Source organism: Parasteatoda tepidariorum, chromosome 1 (assembly GCF_043381705.1).
Source record: "Parasteatoda tepidariorum isolate YZ-2023 chromosome 1, CAS_Ptep_4.0, whole genome shotgun sequence".
Taxonomy (NCBI): Eukaryota; Metazoa; Arthropoda; class Arachnida; order Araneae; family Theridiidae; genus Parasteatoda; species Parasteatoda tepidariorum.
Genome location: NC_092204.1, coordinates 82,473,400 through 82,494,923, shown reverse-complemented (window position 1 = coordinate 82,494,923; position 21,524 = coordinate 82,473,400). Strand labels below are relative to the sequence as shown.

The following is a 21,524-nucleotide window of genomic DNA, read 5'->3' as shown; positions in this document are numbered from 1 at the left end:
ACATTAAAGAGTCCAAACTTTTGACAGTTGCCCTGACCAGATTATTATACCATATTTTCCAGATTGCGTCTACTTCCTCTATTTTGTGGATCAGGAATCAGAATTTGTTCAAAAAAAGGCTTGTTTAATCAGAGAATGTACAGTTTTTGTGCATGATTTAATTTTAAATATGGTCTGCACCAACTAATTAGCATATTTGAGGTCACACCCTCAAATCATTGAGATTTAGTGCTAATACTTGAAAATCCGATCACAAAACCAAAATATATTCAAAGCTATTTGAGTTTTTTTTAGCGCACTGTACATAATGTCCGGCTGCAGTTTAAATTTTTAAAGTTCTTGTAAAATTTGTTTGAAGTCTGTAACTATGAGCATGCGAGAACGCAAATTGATATTAGAGATAGTTTCAATCTCTGACAAATCGCTATTGAGGTCAATAAAACTAAAGAAAGGGTTAAAATCATCAAAAGCCTGTTTATTTGGAGATAAAAAAAGATGTACAGAATTTAGTTTCACTAGACAAACAAACTAATTTTTGATGATTTCGATTCTGCTTTTTCTGAGTTCAATCTGTCACATAAACTTTATTCTTGTGTCCTTGTAAGAATAATTTGTCAGATTAATTTTTCACTACTGAGAACAATTCGAAACTTTTTCCTAAATTGTTTTACAGCTGAAGTTATGGGAATTTATTTTAAGTTATTTTTAAGCAAATTCCTTGAATTTTGCGTGACATTCAGAATTTAGTTTAATTTTAGGTTGAACTATGAATTTTATTAATAAAAATATGAATCTGCTTTTTAATTTTGATTTATTGACTTCGAATTATTAGTGCATCCAGTATAACATCAATCCTCCAATTTGCGTAATGTTTAATTTTTCTCAAATTATATATCCTGAAAAAAGTTACCATCAAATAGTGTGTGGAATTTTTTTTAATTGTGTTATGCATTTAAGTAATCAAAATACGAGTCTGCTTTATAATTTTGAGTCATTGACTTGGAATTATTCTGGCTTCCAATCTATCTTGAAGTATCAATCCTCCAGTTTTTAATTTTTCTCAAAATATTTTTCCTGAAAAAAGTTTCTTTAAAATGGAGTGTAGAAATTTTTCTTAAAATCTCACTATGTATTTAATTAATCAAAATAAAAAATGCTTTTTAATTCTGATTTATTGATTTCGAACTATTGAAGTATCCAATTTAGCTTGAAGTACCAATCCTCTAATTTTAAATTTTAAATTTTTCTCAAGTTATGTATCCTTAATGTAAAAACACTTTAAAACTGTGTATTTTATTAATCGAAATACGAACGCTTTTTAATTTTGGTTATTTATTGACTTTTAATTATTGGAGCTTCTGATCTATTTTGAAACATTAGTCCTCCAGTTTTCATATTATATCTCCTGAAAAAGTTACTTCAAATCTTACTACTTCTATTAAAACATCAGTTAACTTGTTTTAATACTATAATTTACTAACGTAACAATTAAACTAAGGTTGATGAAATTTTTAAGAAATAAACTACTTTTTTGCACTTTTAGGCTTTCTCTTCTTAACAAAGTCATTTTTTTACATTATATAACGATGTAAATAAGTGATGAAAAAGTAGTTAAATATTTTCATATAATCAACATGTCATCCCCATTGAACATTAATTGTGATTGATTGACTTCAAATTATTGGAGTATCCAATATAGCTTGAAGCTATCAATCCTCCAGTTTACATGATTTTTAGTTTTTCTCAAATTATATCTCTTAAAAAAATTATTTTTTAAATACGTGGAATTTTTGTTAATCCTATAATTTTCTAAAGTGACGATTAAATTAAGGCTGCATTAGTTGATATAAAATAAGCTACTTTTTTACGCTTGTAATCTCTCCTTTCTTCAGAGTAAATTCTTTTTTCAAATGTAATGCAAGTGATGAAAAAGAAGTTAAAGATTTTCTTACAGTCAACATGCCATCCCCATTAAACATTGAGAAGATGTTCTGAGAGATTGTTTACATCTGCTTTTTCCCTTCTCTTCCTTGCATCTTTTTTTATCCCTGATTTTTGAGCAAAAAATTTTCTTCAAACAAAGATCAAGTTAGAGATTATCTTTCCGAGAGACATATTCAAAAAAATCTCGATATTTTCTAGCTTCTTATTTTATATAATGCTTTGAACACTATTTATTAAATATAATAAATTCAAACTTTCTTAGTTTATGGAATTTTTAAATTTTTATTCTAAGTTCTGATATTTTGATTTGGTAATTTTTATTATGACATTTTTACACTGATTAGAAACTTTGAAGCGTGTTGCAGCCGTACACAAAGAAAAAATTCTGGTTAAATTATCGTATGGTAATGATATTTCTGGTTAAAAAAAGTCCATAACTCTGGTTAATAAGGACCTTGTTGTTTACTTTTCATGAAAACTGCGTTTTCATTAGTAGTTCCCAAACTCACCGGGATGTAATGTTTTTTTTAAATTTTAAATCATAGCATTTCAAATTAATTTCAATATCGATCTAAGATCGCTTTAATAAATATTTTAAACTTACATGAACTTTAAAGAGAATATGTAATTTATGACTTCTGTTATTTACTTTTTTATGAAAACTACGTTTTCGTTAATAGTTTTAAATATTTAAGTGTTTTTACCTTCTTTATTTTAAATTTGAATTAAGGTATTTCCAATTAATAATTAATATTTTGAATTTATATTTTTTAACTTTTTAACTCACTGCATTTTTATTATAAATGCGTAGTCTATAACTTCAGCTGTATATTTTTCATAAAAACTACGTTTTCATTTGTAGTTTTCAAACTCTTCTAGTTTCAATGTATTCTTTTCCTTTATTTTAATCCACAGTATTTCAAATTAATATTGATTTTTTTAATTTAGATTTTAAACCTGCACTAACTTTGCAATAAAAACGTAGTCTATGTTTACTTTTTATTAAACTATTTTCTCGTTAACGATTTTATTTTTGAGCATCGATTTGCACAACAGGGAAAAAAATAAAAAAATAAAGATATTTATTTGATTTTGCAGCTAAAAGGGTTGACTGTATCATTCAAGCGACGATTTCAAAAGTGCTATAACTTGTTTATTTCCCTATAATGTTGTACTCTTTTCAAAATGGAACTCAAGAGCTCATAAGTAAATTAAAAAGAGTTTCACACAAAAAACATTTTATCCACGAAATATTTTCCTTCTAAGAGGATGTTCTGAGTGTTTGTTTACGTCTGCCATTTTACTGCTATCTCCTGCATCCATTTTTTTTCTTCCAAAATTTTGTTCTTTCTTTCTTTATTTTTTTAAAGCAGATAACTCAGTTTCACTGGTAGATAATGTCTAATATCATCTTTCTGTGGAAGTGTCACTAGCATTGTAATTTATTGGATTTTTGGACACCCACTTTCGAATTTTTGTCGTTTTCGAAAGATTTTGATTGATTTATATACAATTGTTGTTTTGATGCCAAAGTTTACGGATCGAGATTTCATTTTATGTTGTTTCATCAACTGTGACGTCAAAATATTTGGCACCCGTGGGTGGACAAAAGTTATGTTTAGAATTTAAGATTTTATAGCAGGGTTTAAAAGCACTCTGTCTGGAGTTTCGGATGATTGAGTTACATTGACCTAGAGTTATAACTTCTCTGGTGTTTACATTGTACGCATTTGTAAGTCTTATCTTGTTGGTCCTGTGCATTTCTTTGCAAATGTTCCTTTTCTTTTTTTTGAAAACTATGGTTTTTGTTTATCTGTTAATATACTGACCATTTATGCACCAAGGAAGTCAATGCGCTTTCGTTATCGTGCATTGTGCCCTGCGCTTTTCTTTTTTTTTTTGAGCATGGTTCCTTCACTTTTTTTTTAAGTCTATGGTTTTTGTTTATCCATTAATACTTACCACTTATGCATTGAGGATGTCATTATGCTTTTTTCATTGTGCATTGTGCCCAGTGCTTTATCAATTTATACTAACCATTCATGCTCTAAGATAGTTAACATTGAACTAAATTGTTAGGATTACTATTAAAATTTGTTTCTAAATACACCTAAATACTTAGGTATAATTGCTCTAATCACTAATAATTACAACTATCGAATACGATAATATCGCAATTATCGGCGATATAACATAATATGCCAGAGAATAATATCTCGAATATTATGCAAAACGATTGTTACGGATTACGATATTGTGAATTTTGATCATTTTTATTTGGGTGGCGAAAATATTGACCGTAGTAAAAATAATGTAAATTTGATAAAGTCGAAAAATATGCGTTATATTTTTAATTATCAATATTTTTTTGACAATATACAGTGATATTAAAATTTGTAATTATATGTTCAGATAAATGTTCGTGCAACTCCCTACACATATTCCCTTTAACAGTGAAGTACTAAGTACCGTTTGTAGCATGTTTCGGGGGATTGTCCAAATATATAAACAATGGAAACTAACCGAGTGTTAAAGTGTTTATTGAAGAGTGTTGAGCGATTCATTTTGTTGTTAGTACTTTTGCATTTAATTCGCAATTATTTTGTAATTCTCTTAGTTTTAGGTATTTTTTTGCTTGTTTTTTGCTATTTTAATTTTCATTAATTTTTCTTTTGCTTCAGTTTTAAGGAAAAGAAACTAAAGTTTCAAAATAAAATTAATACAATAAGAAGTAATAAAAATGTTTTATAATTATTTCACTCTAAAAATTTGTGTAATGACTATATATTTGAAAAAAATAATATGAATAACAAAAGTTGTGAGAATAAAATTAATTCTACAACTCTCTTTATACCTGTTTTCATTCTTTTCTGTATCAAAAATAGTCAGGTAAAAAAAAAGCATCTTTTAGCAGATAGTCCAAAAAAGAAAATTTAGAACAAGTATTGATGACTGCTTCGTATTTGACGAAATAAGCAAATTTGAAACATATGCATTAGAAATATAAGAATTGCCAGTCGGTATTGGTCTATTGTAAACGATTCAATGCAATTGAAATTAGATTGGATCCGAAATTTTGAGAATTAACTAACCAATCGAGTTGGGGTCGCCTTATTGAGAGTATACGATCACAATAGTCTTTATAAAGTGTGGGTTCCGTGAAAGGAACGTTAATAATTTAGAGTTCCATAGCCGAAAAAAAATTGAGAACCGAGAGTAAATAATATGATATCGTTGCATTGTCATTTTCGCCCTCATTTGCCAATTAAGTGTATATTAAAAGAGAGAAATTGTCCTAGAAAGGTGGTTTAGTAGCATAATTGGGAGGAAATATATTTTTATTTTATGGTTTTATATTGAAAATCCATTTTTGCTGATGAAAAGTTCATTTTCCCGGTGCAGCTGCATCCCTCGTGTTGCTCATTAAAAGCACTTATTTCAAGTATAAGGGATGTTATTTATATTCAATTTCACTAGCTGAATGAGTCCCTTTTTCTATCCGTGCATTGTTCATTGATCAACAAATTCCTTTTCTGGATGTAAAAAAAAGAAAAAAAGAAACAAGTTTAGGTCTCTTGTCTTACTCATGATCTTTAATGTGTGCGTGGTATATTTTTTCAGCTTGAGTATGAAGCTTACCGAGTTGTGCGCATGGAAATAACAAATCCACCCTTGTGTTCGAAAGCTATATTAAGATTCGATATTGGGTAAAAGAAAGAGGGTGCTGATGGTATCGTTTCTTGTTTTTTTGCCCAAATAGCCAAAACAGGAGACTTGAAAGCTGGGTGGCTGGTGTCAAACGTGTGGTGAAAGGTCAAATACGTCATGTTTCTAAATATACATTTGATTTGTAGTTTATAGGAAACTTCTGGAAAAGATTAATTAATGTGCTTGAATCTTGATTAAGTGCAAATTAGATTTAAACCAATGAAAAATCAGACCATATTATTCAGAAAAATATTTATGTGTATTAACAAAGCCTAGAAAAATACAAAATTTTGTGGAGCAACGACAACTTTTTAGGAGCTACAAAATGGAATGTAACGTAACAGTTTTTTGTTTTTATATTAAGTTTAATTAAAATATTGGGCATACCTACATTTTTTTTCGTGGCGACTTGGTGCCCAAGATCTGGAAGCCCCACTCATAAATAGTTCATTGAATGAGTAAAATTATTATATTTTCTACTGATAATACTATTATTACTAGGCATTTTTTCGATTCCTTTTTTTTCAGGAATGATGTTGCGAATAATGGTAAATAGCTGTAATTATTATAAACACATTAGGGTTAAATGTATGACAACTTCAACGAAAACGTTAAATGTTCGAGTCTCTCTATATTATACTTAATATCCCTTAATTAATATCTTATATTATTACACTTAATAGCTATATTATGGTGAAGTGGTTGGGGATCTCACATCTGTTTCAAAAAATTTTCGACGAAATTTCTTCTCACTGTCGTAGCTCTAAGATTAATTGATGGAACAATTTTGAAATGTTGCCCATTTTCAGATAAAAGTTTTGAAGAACATCCTGATATCAAATTGTTTAATGGTGTGCTCTTTAGTTTTTAAGTTATTTTATGTCAAAGTTGAGAATTATTTTTGGCCTTGCGTAATACTGTTAAGCCAAAATTACAAGTATTTGCAGCCTCGTACACTGAAAATGAGTTACTCACGTACACTGAAAATTAGTAACTCATCTCACTTTGTTTAAAATTCTTTACTTTTGGAGCAATTAAATAGTTTATATTAACGGTTTTTCGCATTTCTGCGTGTAAAGAAAAAACTCATCATAATGAAATTATAATTTTTTTTGTATCTACGTTTTCTTATGAATGAAGATAAAAAATAAATAAAATAACTTCTGGCCTTTCTGTAAAATGTCGAGGCTTGCTTTTAAAAGTGTATTAAATTTAGGTTAGCTTTTAGTGAACTTTTTTTATGTATTTCACATGAGATCGTTTTTTAGGTTTTTTTTAGGCACTTAATTATTTTTGGACTGAATCTTTTTTTACGGCTTATTACTTTAATTTTTAAAGTAAATTATATTTTTGGCTCATGTCGCTACGGTATACCTTGCTATGAGGGCAGAGGAATTAGGGAAGAAGGCTGTTGAATTAATCAATTTATAAATAAATGAATAAAAATTCTATCATTATTATACGGCAGTCCATGACTTAATTTATTTTAAATTAAAATATAATTCCTTAAAAATAATTCCTAATTTGTGAAAACTCTGTTTTCTGTAAGTCACTTATTTATTTTACTTTAAAAAAAAAAGAAGCAATTTTTTAGTATTGTGAAACGGATATATATTTTTTAATTATATATGACGAAAGAACAGGAAGTGTCTGACATCTTTTTTCTTCCCATCTTCTTTTTCAGGCTTCAAGAAATGTATCCAAATGTGGCTACCTCTTCGTTGCTCCAGACTGGGACTTCAATGTGTCGGTCAACAGGACAAAGGTCTGTTGATGGATTGTTGAATTTTATTTTAAATGCTTTTTATCGTATATTTTATCTAACATAGGAAGTTGGTTTTTATTTCTTTATTTATTTTACTTTGGTCACGATGTCGTATTTCAAGTCATAAAACTTTTAATCGTGACCGACTGGAACTAACATTATGGGCATGACTCTTTAATATTTCGGAAGCAATAAAAATGATAACTAACCATTAAAGTCTATTGTTTTTTTGGCTCTGAAATGTAAACAAACTCTTCATATTTTATAAAAGTTAAAACTAGTTTTTTTATGATTTACGCAGTTGCAAATTATCGTTTTAAGAAATTTTAACTCGAAGTGTCGGAAATAAAATATTTTATTAAAGACAGGAAAATAAGGAAATGAAACAATTCCGAAATCGTGTCACTTATAGAATGATTTGCTCCGAAATTTGTGCCGATTTTTTCACTTTATAATGTAATTTAATTTCTTTTTATTTTGAAAGCTTTAAAATAATTACTTTTAGTCTAATTTTTAGCGATGAAACTTAGACAAATTTTATATATTCATATTTTCTAAAATAAATGTGTTAAAATTAGTATTTTATAGTTAGCCCTGCTAAAACTACCATTTTAAAGAATTTTTAGCTCTAACAATTGTTGGGAATCACATAAAGCAAAAAAATAGAAGAAGAAAAGGATTTCGAAATCGTGTCATTTATAACATAGCTTGCTCAGAAATTTGTGTTTTTTTTCGATTTATATAAGTTTTATTTTTAAAGTGATAAAATGATTAATTACCCTTTCTATTGTTTCCTAACGTGGATAGGCAAGTATTTCATATTAAAAGTTATAAAAAGAAATCTATTCAAAATAGTTCTTGATATTTAATTATTTTAACATGATACATTATCGTCTAGCGTTTTATTTGTTTTATTTTACGTCATGGAAGAAAAAAAAAGCAAAACTTTTCAAGTTTATATAAATTGAATACAATTTTGCATGAGATTAATGCCATTTATGTTTCTTTAAAAATTTGATTAAAATCTGGTTCAAGAAAAACATAGATGATTTAGGTTCGTAAAGAATAATTTCATGTTATTAAAGTTTTAAAATTAATGTTCTAAGTACAACTTTCATTAAAATTTTAGGATTTAGTTGAAATAGTTGAAACATAGTTAAACTGTGTGATAATTCCACAGTCATATTTTACTTTAGAAACCATAACATTGTTTTCTTTAATAATAAAGTGGTTTACTAAAACTTTAAACCGATTCTTAGTTTGAAAACGATTTTTGAAAAATTTGAAAACATTTACGAAATATGGTTTTTAAATCTCAAAAAAGTGTGTGTATTCAGTATTTAAAATTTTTTCATATGAAGTCATGCTTAACTCTGCATTCGTATTTTTGTCTTGTCGTATTCAAAAATTTTTAAAATAATTCTAAAATTGAAAACGAAACAAATTGCCACGTATTCTAATAATTTGCTTTTCTTTTCTCGAAAAAGTACGTGCTTTTATAATTTCATTTTGTTTTAAAATAAAATCATGAGCATCAAGACAAATTTTTCAAGCTCAGTAATTTTTAGACAGTGTGAAGTATGAAAACTAATTTTATTACATTTCTTATAAAAAGTATAAATATTCTCATACATTAATATCAGATGTAAAAAGCATCAGCCTTTTAACTTGCATTTATTTTTCATTTCTAAATTAATTTAAATTCATAACAGGAAGATTTTTTAATTGAATTATGTACTAGCATGCAACTAAATGTAACCATTTATTGAAGACGTTTGTTAACATTGTAAACTGTAGAAATGAAGTTAAAGAACTTTCCAAAAAAATAGATCGTAAAATTATCAGTTTGAAAAAAAAGAACGAAAAACATTTTTAAAATTTTGAATAATTAATTGACTAAGACTCAGATGAGAAAAGAAAAATTTAAATTATCTTTTATTGCCATCTCTAAGCTTTATTCTCAGATAAACTGGTTCCATTTTATTTCATTTATTTATTTGCTCTTATTTTTATTAATAGTTAAGGAGCAGTTTTGTTTGTTCTTACTTAAATATTAATTTACTACTTCTGTGTATATTTCTTTGACTAAATTTTGTCTTAAATGATAATATGTATTAAGGTAAGCCATTACGGTATATCTTACATATGTTTTCGCTAAAGCACAGAAATCTGTTTTTCTGCAGATTATTTAGAGTAATCCGTTAATGTGACGAAAATTGTTTAATTTTTCACCAAGATAATCTTTTTATATCCCTATGAGGTATTCAGTAAATTTAAAATAAGATCTTTGGTGAAACAGCATCAACGTTTCTGCTCCTAAATTAACGTAAAATTATTTATTTGTTTTTCGATATATAAAGAATCAAGTTAATGCAATAAAAAAACTAATTAATACAATCAGTCACCAATTAATTAGATAACTAGAATACAAAGAATTAAACGGCATGAAATGTTAAAATTAAATGAGAATGTTAGTATATAATAAAATCTGAAGATAAATCGTAAAAAAAAGCAATTTTTCTTTCAGCGATGGCAGAGAAGATGGTTTGTTTTATACGACGATGGAGAGCTTACATATGCTTTAGATCAATTTGTAAGTAAAATTTTCATTAATTTCTCAGACCATTAATTATTTTAAATGTTCTTTCTGTTGTTTCTTTATTCGTTCTGTTCTTTCTTAATATTTTTTAATATTAATCTAGCTTAAAATTTAGCTCACCATCGATTAAGGATGCATACTAGTTAAGGATAACAGGCCACAAAAAATGGTGAAAAAAACTATAAATGTAGAAAAATTTAGTATAATGTAGAGGCTTTCAGGTGTCAACTACTGCAGTTAATTCATATTCTAAAAACATACAACTGGATGGAAAAATTCAAGAAGAAATTTTGTAAAGTTAATGCTAAATTTATAAAATTAATTTTTTCAGATCTTGTGCGAAGATAGAATTATTTCCGCAGATTGTTTATCCTTGATATCGCTCTAAGAGTTCATTCCTAATGTTTTTAAAAAAATTACTTTCGGTTAAATTCTTTAACACTGTAGATTTAGGATGCTCTACATTAGTTTCAAAAAGCAGGCTCCGAAAACTAGAAGATATATGTCGGAGGGGGAAAAAGGTAAAATAATTTGCTAGAATGCTGAAGTTTTCACGTGTTAGCTACTTGAGACAATTCGGATCGTAAAAACATATAACTGGATGAGAAAATTCGAGAAATGATTTTGTAAAACCAAAGTTTAACCTAAATTTATATAAATTTCTTGTGACTAATTTATAATTTCAGGTCTTGTGTGGACACTGAATAAACCTTTCGTTGATCATATAGTTCCATGATCAATAAACAACTATGATTAATAAGAAAAAAGAGATCTCATTGATCATAAAATATGATCAATAAAAAGAAAAAGTGAAATATTAAAAAAAACTATTTTAGCATATTTTTGTAAATGTGTTTTTTCTATTGTAAGTCTTTAGATTAAAGGATGATATCACTGTAATAATTTTTTTAAATATTCATTTCTACATAATTTTGCTGTATGATTTCTACCTAATTAAGAACATTTAAAAAATAAGTCAAAACTCATACATTCGTGTGCTTTTCGTGTACATGCTGGTACGCATTGAAAAAGATTTTGTAGACTTAGGAGAGTTCTCTAAAACTGTGTTTTACTTACTTCTGAAATTGATAACGTTTCAATTTTTAATCGATTTAATTTAAAATGCCACAAAATCGATACGCATTTATCATTTTTGCATGCACATAGGAGTCTTTTGGTTATTATTTGAAACATTTGCTAATCAGACTTTTTCATAAGTGCTTTTAAATTTCGATCTCATCATTGATTTGTAAAATCTATAGAAAAAGCTTATACTAATAATTGTATTAAATATACTAATAATCATACACTCATAATTCTATAACTAACTCTGGATTGGCAGCTAAGTCCCCGCCGTTATTAAAAGTTTTTGGCTTTATATTTTAGATCATTTGAAAGGAGCTGTTTCGTTCTACCGGAATTTATGTTTGTTTGTTTGGTTTTTTTTGAATTAGTTTTGTTAATTTTCAGATCCTTAAAATGAAAAGTAAATTTAAAACATGAGCATGCTTGATTCCTTTATCTTTTTGTTATCGGTATAAGTCCCGAGCCCGCAAAAACTACTCGCAACATTCTTGCTGTGTATAAGGAACGCGCCATATGTGAAAGAATCCGCTCGTGATTGGCATGCCAGTTTTAAAAATTGAAAATTTGTCCTTATGGTCATCCAGTTGAGTTCATTGAAGAGTAATTAAACGAATTGTATTAAACTCCGCTAGAAAAACTACAGGAGAATTGGCACAGAAAACGGAATTCTAACACATTAAAAAATTTAAAACAAAAACGGCAATAGCTCAGTTGCCAACCGAATAAACTTTCACGAATCATTTTATCGTTAAAATTATAATCAAATCGCTTGAAAACTATGAAAATTCCTGTCTGAAATGTATAAAAAATATAGTTTTGAGAAAATTCCACATTAAGTTCACAAAAGCTTATTCTGGCGTCATTCAAAAAAATGTATCTTTTTTATTGCCATGTTCAAGATGTATTGTATGCAACTCATGAAAGCATTTTGAGTTTCGCCATAAAGTTTTTAAGATATGAAATACGTTATAAATGATAGTAAAGTGTCTATGAGGCCCTTGCGGACTCTGAATAATGCATATTTTTCTATTTTCTTTTTTTGATAGCCGGACACCATTCCCCAAGGCACAATTGACATGAATAAAGTCCTGGACGTATCAGACGCGGAAGGCATCACTGGAAATGAATTTGCCATCTCCATAACAACACCTGACAAAGTTCATTTCGTCAAAGGAACCTCCAAAGAAGAGAGCAAATGGTAGTTACAATTTCGAAGCATTTACATTTTATTTAATATTTTTCGCTTGAAATATCATTATTTCGCTGAAAATGTCATTAATAGATAGTTATTGTTGATTAGTATTATTAAGATTTTGGTTTACCACTCTCATCATACTGAAATCTTGTTCATTAAAAACTAATATCTTTATACAGGGTTTTCTGAAAAGACTACCCTTAATGTCATATTTTAGAATACATATCGAAAATGAAAACAGAACAGTAAACAATGTAAGTGCAAATTATTAAATGAGAGAGGAAGCATAAAATATAGCAGAAGGATGTAATAAACATCGTAACTGGTTTAATTAGAGTTTGAAACTTGGGGTGTTTCTAGTAATCGTTTATCACCTCCTCTCTGTTCCCTTCCCTAATCGGACCTGGATCGTTTTTTATTACACTCACCCTCCTGTATTGTGTTTTATCAGATTTTAGCCTTTTTGTATTTTTCTAGGTCAAATATTATTTTATGATCCCAATATGTGTAGTGTGTACCTTTTTACTTCTAAATAAGGATTCTGAAAATACATATTAAAGGCGGTCTTTATAAAGTGCCTTGTATAAATTTTTTCCACCAAAAAAATGATTTTTTTTTATTTAGCATGCTTTGCAGAAGGAAAATAAGAAAGATTGGAGCTGCATTGAAACTAACATTCATAGTCATTTTCGACCCAATTTGTATGTAATATGGGAATGTATTTGTATTTAATTAAAAATTTTAACAAATATATCTGATAACTAAGGCCCAGATTTTGATGACATTTGCATTTGTTTGCATTTTTTGCATTTTTGAACATTTTCTGTCCTTTAGAGCATTTTTTTAGATTTATAGGGCATTTTTCTTTTAATTTTGGGGCGTATTTTGCATTTTAAAGCATTTTCTAAAGTTTTTGTTAATTTTTTCCAATTTTTATTATTTTTTGGAGTATTTTTATTACATGAAATGCAAGATTTGTCTTATAATTTTACATGTCATATTGTAACTCTCAAAGAATGTTTCAAAACATTTGCTAGAGCATACATTTATGCTCTAGAATGCTTCAAAACATTTGCTCCTAGTCAGCTTTGCCCCCTAAACCAGTAATCACACGATGGGGTACCTGGTTGGATGCATGCTTATATTACAGTGAAAATTTTAAGATAGTGAAGTCTATCGTCAGTAGTTTTGATTCAGAAGATGCTGCATCAATTAAGATAGCGCTAAACGTGTTCCCTTCTGATAAAATCGAAGGAAATTTAGCATTTATCAAGTCTAACTTTGCTATTGTGTCCTCGACAATTACAAGCTTGGAGAAACAAGAACTGGAACTTAGCGATGCAATAAATTATATTGATGTAGTGAGTCGAGTGTTGCAAAAAGCAAGGGGAAAAATAGGACAAAGTGTAGCAGCTAGATTGAACAAAGTTTTGGAGAAGAACACTGGCTTCCAAACAATGAAGAAAATCTCTAGGATACTAACAGGTGAAGCAACAACTTTTCAAATTGGAGAAGAATTGTCAGTAAGTGAGACCGTCTTTTTCAAGTACGCACCATTAACATCAGAAGAAGCTTCTCCAGGTATAAAAATTTACTTTCAGACAAGAGACGCTCGTTTACATTTCAAAATATCGAAAAACATTTAATAATCCAATGTAATTCTGATATTTAGTAATATTATGAGATGGAAGTTGTTATATTCATTAAAGTTTCTATACAAAATGAAAATGTTTTGGAGTCAATATATTTTCCTTTTTTTTGTTATTTTAGGACATAAAACAAATTTTTCAAACTTTAATGAACGTAGAACAAGTGTTGCATTGCTTTGTAGTTATTGAAATGACTCATAATTTTAAAGAGTAAAACATTGTTTTAGTTCGATATTTTTACTTTATTTCAGTCATGTCATAAGGCATTTTTAGCGCAATTTTCCCATTTTTAGAGCATTTTTAAGGGCATTTTTAACACTTCTTAAGGGTATTTTTTGCATTTTTTAAGGACATTAGTTGAGATTTTTAGGTCATCCAAATACGAGCTCTACTGATAACAAATATATCTGCACATTTAATGTCAATAAAAATTTTTGAAATCATCATAAGGTGCTGCGTTAAATTATGTTTCCGTTTAAATTAAACCAGTTATTTTTCCGTTTACTATTTTTTCTTTACTGAATCCTTTTCAACTATCCTGTGTAAGTTCAGCTTTACAAAATTTTGACCTGAATATGCATTCCTTCACTGAAGATTTGCCATTTTTTTTCCCTCTGTTTCTATTTCTTGAACAAAATTATTCAGAAAATCATACGATGAATCACGTTTTATAACAGAAAACGGCGGAATTAAATGGGAAGTTTATTTCAAAAAAAAATTTTAATCTAAGGGAACATCAATGTGCATCAGGAAAGAAAGATTCGAAAGACGAGTTTTATTTTTATTCGTATGAGATTTCACTAAACATTTTCTAGTTAAGTAACATAATTAAGAATAATTAGTCTCCAACCTTTAAGTTTTTAAGTAAATTAAACGTAAAATATAATGTTTTAGATAAGAATGACAATAAAACTTCTGCCTGGCTATCAGGAGACATGCCTCCCACCTCACCAAAAATTACCGGGCTATGTGTCCATCTCCTATATGCTACACTAAAGTATAATTTCTATTGTTCAGTGCGCAAATAAATAAGTAAATAAATAAACAGACCACCCAAAAAAACTTTTGGCCCCTAAAGATCATATCTTCACGTAGTAGGACTCAATCACGTTCTAGGTTCAATCTTAAAAATACATTTTCAAATTTCGATTGAATTTTGTATTTTGCCCTTTAAAATTGCATTCTTTAAAATGATGTAAAAATTGTACACCTTACAATTCAAAATTAATCGACTATTATTAAATAAAAAATTTAAAATTACTAAATATTTATTAGAAGTTATATTTCGTACGAAATTATCAATTATTTAGTTACTTTATAATTTTGAGCAAAAATTTTTCAATTTGCTTAAAAAGTTTCTCGAAATAGGGTAAAGCAAGCAAAATGCAAAATTAACATTACAAGGATTCAAACTTGGAATTACTCCCTGGCCAAACTATTGGGACCATATTTCCTAGATTGCGGCTACCCTTTTTATTTCGGGGTCCAGAAATCCGAATCCGTCGGGAAAAAAGGATATATAATATTCAGGGAAAATACGTTTTAGTGTCTGATTTCGTAACTTAAAATGCCGTTCGCACTAATTGAGTAGCATAGTTGAGGTTACCTCCTCGAACCATTAAAGATTGAGTTGTAGAATTCGATCATTAGATCAAAAGTTATCCTAAAGGTCCTTTTTTATATTTTGCGCTCTCTACTTTAAAAACTAATAATGATTTTGCATAGTTACGCAATATTAGTGAAGCGTTTAAGGCTAACTATAATTATTATATTTAAGGCTAAATGTTTTATGGAAAAAAAGAGTTATCTCACTTTATGAGCTGAAGTGTCATAACAAAAAATTATTTTGTTCCAGGTGGTTCGATGTCCTCTGCAAAGTGTCACCTCGTTACATTTCACGTCAAAAACATAAAAGAAATGCTACCTTTCCGTGCGGCAAGGCTACAATACCAACCCCAGCTGTAATAAATCAGGTAATTTCGATTATTTATGTACTAGGTTAACTCAGTCTATTGAAAACGAGGAACTGCTTGTTGGTAGAAAATTCAATATTACTTCGTTGTCATGTTAGAATTTTTCCCTTTATTTATGACACCAAAAACAATCTAATGGCTATTCAAGGAAAATGTTGCTTTAAAATAAGGAATATATGTGTTGTTATAATCAACTTATTAAATAATGTTAGAATAATAAATTTGAGCAATAGTAATATTTAACAAAACTGATCTTATTAAAAAGAAGCAAAAAAATTTAATAAAATGAAGTATCGCTTTTTAGAAAAAGTATTTTGTGGCACTAACTAAATACTACAATACATGCTTGATTTGTCACGGAATAGTTCTAAAATTTAGTTTTTGGAATATTAGATTCAAAATTTGCAAAAACATTGCCATGAACTTAACCTACTCCTTGGCTTTAAATTATAGGGATGGTGACCTTAAATATATATAACTATAATTTTATTTATTCAGTAATTAATTTGTAACATTTAATTAAACATAATTTTAACAAAGAGAATTATTTTAGTTTTATAATTTTACTTCGAATAGTTTTTAGATAACTCTTTCACTCCGTAAAAATGACTCTGTTATTTATTGCAGGAGTATTGCAGTGAGGATGACATGAGGTTAAACACTTTCTCAAGACCCAAGTTCCTGAGCACTTCCGAAATGATGCAAGATTGGATCCCTGCCACAAACACGGAAGAGGATGATGTCTTCTCCTCCAAAGATCCTTACATCAATGGATCGAATTCCAACAACAAGATAAAGAGAGATGTGGAAGTTCACAATGCTCTGAACAAACTCATATCCCTTCCAGAGGATACTCTTGATGATACTGAGAGTAAGTGCAATCCACAGATAAAAAGCGAGCACCCTGAATATAACTTTTGATCTAATGATCGGATTTTCATCTTCTAGGACTCAATCTTTATGTTTCGAGTGTCGAACTTTAATTAATTAGTGCAGATAGTATTTAAAATTACGAAATTAGACAGAAAAGAGCATTTTCTCTGAATAAACATACCTTTTTTTGTCGGATTACAGATCTTCAAATTAAGGACGTTAGTCGCAATCTAGAAAATATGTTTCCAAGTGTTAAGCAGCTGAAAGTTTGGGTCCTGCTACAATGAGAAAGTACGTTTTTGTGTCTGAATGCGTAACTTATAATATCGTCTACATTATTTTATTAGTATATTTAAGGTTTTACAATCATTGCGATTGAGACGTAGTATGTGAAAATCGGATCAGTAAATCAAAAGTTATTTAAGTGTTTCGACATATTTCATGCATAGGTTGTTTCGTTGTGACCGCCTTTAATGTACATATTTGTCAAAAATGACTTAGTATGTTAAAAATTGAAATTGATTTGAAATATTGTGTTAAAAGAAATGTCCAAACACTTGTGGGGATAGCGAGTTGAAAAACATCAAATTATTAATTATCCTTCATAATCATTTTGATTATGGATGCAGCAAGGATATGTCTCAATTTATAGTCCTTTGATTCCTTTTTGTTTCCTGCAGCAGACTAAACAGACTTTGACGTTTTTAGTTTTACCTTCCTCAGTACATTCATGTTTGATAATGTTTTATATGCTAGCATACGTATTTTTTCAACCTCATTTTTGACAAAGAATTTAAAAATGTATATTAAAGACCTTCATTAAGTAACACTCACATAATAAAATAAATCAGCAACTCAGTGTCAGTGTTATTTATTCTGGATACTTTCCAAACATCAATAATGCAAAAAAAGTTTTCGTATTTTTTTTATTATAACGATTTGCTCAACAGATTTTCTTCATAATTTTAGATACACTCAAAATTTGTGCAGCGTAGTTCAAAATATCTCTTGAGTGCTTAAGATAGGTTATGTTTTGAAGGAAACAAAATTATGAAAAGGGCAATTTTTATTAAAAACAATTTGAAAAAAATCCCTCTGTATAAAATCTGTTTTTATTAAGCATTGAAAAAAATAAAATTATTCAAAAATTACTTGCAATATATTCTTTTTCATAGATACTCATATTTCGTAATTGCATGCTTGCAAGAGACGTCATACCTGGGTCAGCCAATCAGGACCAACACACACGTGTGATGTTGCTTGCAGGAATCTAATTAAATCTTATCCGATAATGGATTCAGCGTCATGATATATCAAAGCCATAAAGTTATAACTTTAACTCGCCATGCACAACCACGTGATTGGACAAAATCATGTGATTAGTTGCTAGTACCCAATTCTTTAGATGTTACAAAGAATTACAATTTTTCCTGCGAGAAACCAAGCGAAGCAGTTTTATTTTCATATGAATAAGAGAATTAGTCTTGGAATGTATGATACTGATATATAACGTATGCTTTTTGTATCCCATTTAGTAATAAATTTAATTATTTACTTGCAGAGCTGCCAATAAATGAAGCCTTTGAAGAGAAAGCACCCAAGTAAGACTGAACATTTTATTTTATTCGAAAATTCAACTCAAACGCGTAGTGTGAGTTATCACTCCGTATAAAACGAAATTTGCATTGTTTTCAAATGTAACACCTTTAGCCCAATTTTAAAAAAAATCTTTCCTATTGTGTGAGTAAACTTAATGTTTTTTAAATTCATTCTGTTATAAGCTTTCTATGAAATATCATATAGCATGACTTTTAGATATAATTTCGTTGTTTTTTATGATTAATAAGCAGTTTTAAAACCTTAAAAGTACGTACAATTCGCAAAATAGAAAAAAATATCACCCTAAATAACTTATGCTTCAATGATCGGAATTTCAGTAGCACATTTTCAGGAACAAAGTGCCTATCATAATGATTCCAAGGGATAACTTTAACTATGCTAATTAGTTGGTACTAACTATTTTTTAACTATTCACTCTATTAATTAAGTGACCAATAACATGTGTTTTTATTTTTCTTCTATCGTTTAAATGAATTATTTTACTCGGAACTCGAAATACTTAGGGGATAGAGCGTTCCCCTCCCAATGAAGTGACCCAGGTTTGAATTCTACCCTGGCTTTCACTGAGCACAGTGCAGACATAAAATTTCCTTAGTGGTGGATGCATCATGGCTTAGAATCTCCTTGTCATCGAGCTAACCGTGGATGTTTTCGTGGTTTTCCTCTCCATGTAACGCAAATGCAGGTCAGTTCCATCAAAGAGTCCTGCACGATGGCTAGTTTGTCCCAATGATTGATCCTGAAGTTCCCTTGCCTTCTGGGTTGGTATCAGAATTACAAGTCTCTGGGGTTAAATAGTCTATAAGTCGGCATTTCAATGATGGTTATAAAATAAAATAAAAACTGGGACTTCAATGTCACGAGGTTTAATTGAAAAAAAGGTATAAATGAGAAACTTTTCTGGTATAATTTAAACTTATCATATAAATATCTATCTATCTATCTATATATCTATCTATCTATCTATATATATATATATCTACTTCATATTTCTTCTTGGATGTCTAGTGAGCATCTCAAACTTAACATGGCCCAAACAAAACTGTTTCATTTTTATCCTGAAAACTTCNATATATATTACAAAGGGATACAATATGCTTAAATGTCTTTAATAATAGCTTTAAAATTTAAAATAATATAATAAGGTAAATAGCTTTAAGAATCAACTGTATTTTTAATTTAATTTTGATAAATAACATTTTTATTCTAGCTCTATTTCATGTTTGACCTTAACAATAATGCTATAAGGTCATATTTTAGAAGCTAAATTATCCTTCTGAGAATATTCGGCACAATTGCCTTGTAATTAGGGGACCTTTGCCCTGACCCATGAATGACCGAATTTACCCTACGACCTGAAATAGGGGTATTCGTTACTCAACACTCTGGCGTGCATACTTGAATTGAAATACATCCCTATTAAAAATATTTCTCATGAAGAGAAAAATACCTTTGGAAACGGTGATAAAAAGCAGATACGTTAACACAATAATGTACGTTAAAATTAACTGTGTTATTTTTAAAAACAGACCGATTAAAGTCGTTCTTTCTTTATTGTTTCATCTTTTTTTATTATGACGTGATTATTACATTTTTGTGTAAATATTTTAGACAATTTATAATTCTTTTGTAGACTGGTAGGTTGTTAAATTTTGTTTTGTTGTGTTTTAAGTTATTACGACCTTTTTCAAAATGATTCAGACTTAATTTTTAATTATATTATAACCGTCGTTGAACAGCCGACCCTTTTTTGAGTTTATTACGACTACCAATGCTCACTCCCATAGCCTAATTTCGAACCCAATTCAAATGACAAAGGTACTCTTGGATCAAGTATTACGAGAATTTTGCTTTCGTGGAGGACTTTTTGATGCAACTAACCCGCATTTGGTTTTATGGAAGTGAAAACCACGAAAATATAGGAAAAGGACTCGAACCCATCATCTGTCTACCACTCAGGATATTTTACTTCAAGACTGATGTAGTCGGTGCGAGCCGGGTGTGGAATTCGTATCTACCAACCATCGCTGGGATTTGAACCCGGGTCACCTCATAGGGAGTGCTCAATTTTCTGAGCCACCATGGTTCACGTATTTAATTTTACGACACGTTTTCTAAAGATGCATCATTTGCCACATTATGAGGTATTAGCGAATATGATATATAAGTTCTATCAATTATCAAACTCTATGTTTGATTTTGCAGTTTCATAATATCATCAGATTGGACGCTAAAACAAATACAGTAAAATCTGGATAATTTTCCACTCTTTCAATTGTAGATTGGAAAACTGAATATTTTTTGGTATTATTTTACTATGCGAGGTGTTTCGTAATCATCATCGTTTATATACAGTAATCTTCATTCATATACCATAATCACCAGCATTTACGGGTTGCCCATTAATTAATTGTCTTAATTTAAACGTGAAATATGAAACATAATTTGAGGGAAAAAAAATATGCCGTTTTTTATATTTTCATTAGAAAAGCAAATAAAGAATAGTGCACTGAATTGTCCTACCTGTGGAAAGACGTTCTGTTTGTTTTTCCTATTGCAGTTTGTAGCCTACGCCACCTTTCGGCAACATTTGAAATAAATTTAATACCATGTATATTTTTTTTCTTCAAAATTTATTGTTTTATTTTATAACAAAGTAGCTAACGACGCATTTTTTTCAACTAGTATTTTTATTTACGTACATAAAAGTCAGTTACTTTTGTTGGAAAATAAATCAAAAATATGTACCCATTTGAAGTTTAAAATGATTTTTTGACCCTTTTCGTTACGGCAGTTCGCTCCACTGAAGTGACACCACTGAACTGTTCTCCGCGCCGCGAATTATGCACATTAAACTTTGGTAAGCTGATGTTCGGATTTTCTTGTATAAGTATTATACAGGGTGATCCCGAATTCATGGTACAAACTTTAAGGGTAGAAACAGGATATTGTAACAATCATTTAATGCATTGGAATCCATGGACACAAGTGACGCGGTGGGCTGCAAACAGGGGAAAGAAAAGAAAAGAGAAATTGTTTTTTTGCGTTGCCGGTAGCGGGCAGTAGATGCCTAGTTGCCGTTCAACAAGATGTATCTCACTAGGGAGAAGTG

The 21,524-nt window shown here is 29.2% G+C and overlaps 1 protein-coding gene across 2 annotated transcripts in view; it reads left to right on the top strand.

The window, feature by feature from the left end:
* Positions 1-21,524, top strand: part of LOC107450073 (myosin phosphatase Rho-interacting protein) — a 110,953-nt gene that overhangs the window by 54,406 nt on the left and 35,023 nt on the right. For both annotated transcript variants that reach the window (XM_043039093.2, XM_043039092.2), the window contains exons 3-8: positions 7,337-7,417; positions 9,945-10,010; positions 12,149-12,300; positions 15,802-15,919; positions 16,547-16,790; positions 18,354-18,393. In XM_043039093.2, the coding sequence (XP_042895027.1) occupies positions 7,337-7,417; positions 9,945-10,010; positions 12,149-12,300; positions 15,802-15,919; positions 16,547-16,790; positions 18,354-18,393 (701 nt within the window). The remainder of the gene's footprint in view (positions 1-7,336; positions 7,418-9,944; positions 10,011-12,148; positions 12,301-15,801; positions 15,920-16,546; positions 16,791-18,353; positions 18,394-21,524) is intronic.